The sequence below is a fragment of the Trichechus manatus genome, unplaced genomic scaffold (genome assembly GCF_000243295.1).
Source record: "Trichechus manatus latirostris isolate Lorelei unplaced genomic scaffold, TriManLat1.0 scaffold00083, whole genome shotgun sequence".
NCBI lineage: Eukaryota > Metazoa > Chordata > Mammalia > Sirenia > Trichechidae > Trichechus > Trichechus manatus.
In genome coordinates this window covers 12,204,986-12,211,244 of record NW_004444019.1, presented here as the reverse complement: position 1 = coordinate 12,211,244, position 6,259 = coordinate 12,204,986, and the positions used below count along the sequence as shown (strand labels likewise).

The window sequence follows — 6,259 nt, the reverse complement described above, 5'->3', positions numbered from 1 at the left end:
GAAAAATTTTGACCTGACTGCTTTTAGATACAGTGGTTGAGAAAGGCCGGTCTGCAGTGACTTCTAAGCTAAACTGTGAAGGGGATAGGCAAGAACCACCCATGCAAAGAGCAAAGAGAAGAGCATTCCAGCCAATCAGAACAGCATATGCAAAGGCAAGAAATAATTTAGGGGTTCAAAGAGATTAGAAACCAGTGTGGGTGGCTACAACATAGAGAATAAAAGGGATAATAGCATAAGATGTGATTAGAGGGATAGACAAGAGCCAGATCATATCAGGCCTTGTAGGCTATGGGAAGTAATGTAGATTTTTTATTTATTTATTTTCAAAATAAAATAGGGAGACATCAGAGGTTTTTAACCAAGGGAGGGACATGATCTAATTTAGATTTTTGACGTATCATTCTTGCAACTATGTAGATAATTACATGAGAAATCTGATAATAAATTCAAGAACAGGTACTATCTACAGTTCCCCTCTACCTAGTGAATAAAGTCTAGACTCCTTGAACTAGGAGTCAAGATTCTTTATAGTACTTCATTTCACCTGGCTACTCCCTGGCACAGAGCTCTGATGGCACAGTGGTTAAGAGCTCAGCTGCTAATCAAAAGGTCAGCAGTTCGAGTCCACCAGCCATGCCTTGGAAACACTATGGGGCAGTTCTGCTCTGTCCTAGAGTGTTGCTATGAGTTGGAATCGACTCGACGGCAACAGGTTTGGTATTTTTGTTTGTTTGTTTAGTGCCTGGCACAGTACCTGCAACGATGGGCTCAAGCATAGTAACAGTTGTGAGGATGGTGCAGGACCAGGCAGTGTTTTGTTCTGTTGTACATAGGGTCGCATGAGTCAGAACCAACTCGCCGTCACCTAACAACGAGACCCTGGCCCATAGTATCTGGCATAGAGTGGGTACTCAATAACTGTTCAGCCTATTTTTCTGGCATTATCTTCTCTTCCTTTCATTTACACAAGTGGAATTCCCAAGCCCACTCTGTGCTTTCCTACTTTCCATTTCTTTTCTTAACCTGTTACATCTAACTCTATACCTTCTTTCTTACCCTGTTTCTACAGGACCAAATGGTACCCATCTTTTCAAAGTCCAGTTCAGATGTTGCTCCTTATATCTTTTCCTGACCTCTGGAGGTCAGAAGTAATTTTTGCCATATTTGAACCTCCATTTTGCTCTGGGACACTTTTAACAGTTTCTAACCTGTAAAAATTATTTGTTTTTAAAAAAAATTGTTTATCTCTTCTGTAAGACCGAAACTTGAGAGCAGAAAAAATATCTAATTCATCACCTAGCTCCCACTGCACCTACTAAAATGTATTGCATTTGGTGGTTAAAATGTATTTTATTAATTATTTATCTGAAACAATTATTTGTATTTGAGGGAGGGCAAATTAGATTATTAAAAACTTCATTTTATTTCATCAAGTCTTCTGTGGTAGATTGTGTTTCCCCAGACACTTGGATTTGTAATACATGTAGCACTTACAAGTTCATCTTATAGTGGGTCTTAAATTGATTGATACCTCCTAAGTCATCAATAGCTTCATAGTTACAAATAATATACCTATATTTTAATGTATGTGTTTTACATATGTGGGTTTTTAATAAATGGTCTTTTAAGAGAATAAATTGTTTATATTTACATGTGACTAATTCAACTCTAATAGGATTTGACTAGTTCTTTCTTTTCAAGATTAGCTGTTACCCATCTTCTTTAAGCAGTAGACCTGTCTCTTCATTTTATCTCCAAAATTTACAAAGTGTTTTTTGTTGTCTTCTAGGAGCACAGCTTGGAACAGTAATTGCTCTTCCTCTTTCTGGAATAATTTGCTTCTATATGGATTGGGTTTATGTCTTCTACCTTTTTGGTAAGTTTATTTAAAAGAATAGGAGCCCTGGTGGCGCAGTGGTTAAAGCACTCGGCTGCTAACCAGAAGGTCGATAGTTTGAACCCACCAGCCACTCTGTGGGAGAAAGATGTGGCAATCTGCTTCCGTAAAGATTTAAAGTTTTGGAAACCCTATGGGGAAGTTGTACTCTGTCCTGTAGGGCTGCTGTGAGCAGAATCAACTTGACAGCAATGCATATATTTAAAAAATTAATCTAAATTACAATGTAACAAATCCCATATGTACTAGTAGTCTAAGAATTACTTAAAAATATACATGCAGACTCCCAGAAATAATCATTTGCTAAACTACAAAGCTCTAGAACACTTTCTGATAACCTGCTTTTCAAGTTGATAAGGCTTAAAGTGATCCGGCTAAGAGTTATGACCTGTAATTTTGGAATGTTTCTGAATAGAAACCGCTGTTGAATCTCAGACTTAAATGGCACACTAAACTATCAGAAATTGCTTTCTTGAAATGATTCAGCCACTGTGGAAACCAGTTTAGCAGTTCCTGAAAACAATTAAACATAGACTTACCATATGACTCAGTAATTCCACCTAGGTATATACCCCCCAAAATTGAAGAAAGGTACTCAAACAAGCACATGTACATTCATATTTATAGCAGCACAATAGCCAAAAGGAGGAAACTGCCAAATATCCATCAGCAGATGAATTGATAAACAAATCGTGGTATAAACATACAGTGAAATATTATTCAGGCATAAAAAAAAGGAATGAAGTACTGATAAGTGCTACAACGAATGAATCTTGAAAACATTATGCTAAGTGAAAGAAGCCAGACATAAAAGTACATATTGTACGATTCCATTTATATGAAATATCTGGAAACCCGGGTGGTGTAGTGGTTAAGAGTTAGAGCTGCTTAACTAAAAGGTAGGCAGTTCGAATCCACCAAGCGCTCCTTGGAAATTCTGTCTTATAGGGTAGCTATGACTCGGAATCAACTCCACAGCAATGGGTTTTTGGTTTTTTATATGAAATATCCAGAATAGGTAAATCCATAGAGACAGAAAGCAGATTGGTAGTTGCCAGGGGCTGGAGGAAGGAGAGAAACAGCTTAATCGGTAAGAGGTTTTACCCTTGAATAATGAAAATGTTTTGGAACTAGATAGAGGTGGTGGTTACACAACATTGTGAATGTATTAAATGCCACCAAATTCACTTTCACATGGCTAATTTTATGTTGTATGAAACTCACCGCAAATAAATTTATTTTAAATGACTAACTTGAGTATTATAAAAATCTGTTAATTTGAAAATATTCCTTCTCAAACAAAGCAGGGTACTCTCACTTGGTTGTTTTGTTTTGTTTTGTTTTTCCTTGTTATTTAGCCCTAGGGCTTTTCATCTCTCAATCTCATTGGCAAGATGATACACATTTTTAATGTTAGTTTGCCACATAGACATTTCATGCATGAAATAATCTGCAATGCAAACAAAAACAAATGCCTGTGGAAATATATAGACTGTGGATTTTTTTTTCTTTTTTTTAATTTGTCTCATAGACCCTGATAGGCGAAGTCGTGCTTGGAAGTTGTTTCCTTAAAAATTAATAGGTCTTAGGTGAAGGGAAGGACAGCACACACTATAGGGGAAGTCAGCACAACTGGACTAAACCAAAGCTAAGAAGTGTCCTGAATACAGTCAAACACTTTGAGGGACAGAGTAGCAGGGGTAGGGGTCTGGGGACCATGCTTTCAGGGGACATCTAGGTCAACTGGCGTAACAAAGCTTATTAAGGAAATGTTCTGCATCCTACTTTGGTGAGTGGCGTCTGGGGTCTTAAAAGCTTGCAAGTGGCCATCTAAGATGCGTCAGTTGGTCCCAACCACCTGTAAAGGAGAATGAAGAACACCAAAGACACAAGGAAAGTATTAGCCCAAGAGACAGAAAGGGCCACATAAGCCAGAGACTACATCAATCTGAGACCAAAAGAACTAGATGGTGCCTGGCTACCACCAATGACCACCTGGACAGGGAACACAACAGAGAGTTGGAGAAGGAGAAAGGTGGGGTGCAGAACTCAAATTCTAGTAAGAAGACCAGACTTAATGGTCTGACGGAGACTGGAGGAACCCCGGAAAGCACAGCCCCTGGATTCTCTATCAGCCCAGAACTAAAACAATTTCTGAGGCCAACTCTTCAGACAGGGATTGGACTGGACTGTGGGACATAAAGTGATACTCGTGAGGAGTGCACCTCTTAGCTCAAGTAGATACAAGAGACTAAACGGGCAGCTTCTGTCCAGAGGTGAGATGGGAAGGTAGAGAGGGTTAGGAGCTGGTTCAGTGGACATGGGGAATCAGGGATGGAAAGGAGGAGTGTGCTGTCACAGTGTGGGGAGAGCAATTAGAGTCACATAACAATGTATGTGTAAATTTTTGTATGGGAAAAAATAAAAAAAATTTAATAGAAAATAATGTATTTATAACAATTATCCTACTAAAAGATTAAGAGAAAAACTTGAAATGGAATCTAATCTTAAACTATTTTTAGATTAAATTTATAGTTACATATTTTTTCAAGATATGTAAAAATTGTTTTTGATGCATTCTAATTTTAACTATCTTTTTTTCTATTTTTAGGTATAGTTGGAATATTTTGGTTTATTTTATGGATCTGGCTAGTTAGCGATACACCAGAAACTCATAGGGCAATCTCTCCTGCTGAAAAGGAATATATTCTTTCATCATTAAGAAATCAGGTATGGACTTTGGCACATTTGAAAAAGAATTTCAGAATCTTTTTTTTTTTTTTTCCTTCCGAATTAAGATACCAGTTTTTTTTAATAAATGTTTCTTTTGTACATGGCTTGGGCAAAGTAAATAAGCAGAGGAAGTAAATGTACTAAGTACTGGTTTGTTTAGTTTGAGGAATTCCAAACCAGGTTAAAACTGTAAAAACTTAATTTTTTAAATCATTTTAAACCTTTTAGAGTAATGATTATCAAGTGAGTCTTGTTTGTTTTTTTTCTTTCGTCTTAATTAGTAGGAAATACAGTGTGTTTTATGAGAGAAATCTCACAGCTATATTCTAAATGTTGTTAAAAAACCAACTAGTCTGTTTATATCTGTATTTTAAGAGTGGGATTTAATAAGAAGGACAGCACATTTATCATTGTATAGTATGATAATATTATGTACATCTGTTTGCTCCTCTAGAGTAGATTCTCTTTAGAAAAAAATTTATCTTATTAAAACTGGATTTGTAGTACTTAGTCAAGCACAGTGGCAAATCGGAAATAAAAGTCTGCCATAACTCAATACAGTAAATTCTTAAGCCATGGAAGTAAAATATTCACCTTTGGGTTGGAATAAAAGAAGAACATAAAAACATTAGGAAAAATGAAAATATATGCATCAGTCTTAGCATTCATAGGGACTTCGGAGCCACTTTTAGTTTAACAACATAAAATATTTCATATAGAACTTGTCTTGCCCATTAAGTTATCATGATTGATATTTTTAAATTTTATACCTAATATAATCAGGCAGTAATTACAAATTTATTGATCAACATTTCTTTTTAAATTTTTTAATTTTGCTGCAAGTGTCCCTACAAGCTGCTTGAACTTTAAGAAACAGGGCATCTCTTAGTCTTTGCCAGAGGCTGGCAAATACTTAGAAGAAATCAGCAATGTAATAAAGTTACTTTTGCGGGGGAGGTTAGTGTCCTCCACAATGTTAATCAGTTAAAACACCCTTTTTTCCCCCTAAAGAACAGATAAAAGGATTTAATGCATTATAAACAATTATTGCCGCATAAAACTTGGTATATTTGTCACATTTTCTCAGCATTGGTGGTGAACAGCTTACTTCTTCCAGTACTTCATTTTTATCATTATTTTTCTGGACTTAAGAAAATTTTAAATTTTTTAAAAAAGTTTTCTCTACCTTGATATATGTCTTATTCTGTCAAGTATCCAAACTTAGGTTGGTTTTTTCAAGTGCTTCAGAAAATGGGACATTCAGAAGCAGGAGTTAGAATAGGTTTCACAGAACCCCCAGACTGCATTGTTAAACCAGATAATGTTGTAATTGAAAATGTCATGAAGTAATTATGTGTTATGTGGCATTCCACTTTTAAATCTTGGATCCAAGAAATGTGCAGGATCTACTGTACTTCATTCTCCTTTAAAACAAACATTTTTGGAGAAGTTACTGTGTCCTAGGTTCTTTGTCAGGCACTGAGAACTTGAAAATGAATAAGACTTGGTCCTGTGGGACTTGTGATCTTTGGAGCAGAACAGACATGGATGAACAGAATTTCAATATATTGTAGTCTGCACAACATAGTGCTGTAAGATGCACAATACATCTTGAGAACAGAGAAA

The 6,259-nt window shown here is 36.2% G+C and overlaps 1 protein-coding gene across 1 annotated transcript in view; it reads left to right on the top strand.

Moving 5' to 3' along the window:
• SLC17A5 (solute carrier family 17 member 5) overlaps positions 1-6,259 on the top strand; it is a 68,302-nt gene that overhangs the window by 22,313 nt on the left and 39,730 nt on the right. The window contains exons 5-6 of the mRNA XM_004381380.2: positions 1,788-1,879; positions 4,512-4,630. Coding sequence (XP_004381437.1) covers positions 1,788-1,879; positions 4,512-4,630 — 211 coding nt within the window. The remainder of the gene's footprint in view (positions 1-1,787; positions 1,880-4,511; positions 4,631-6,259) is intronic.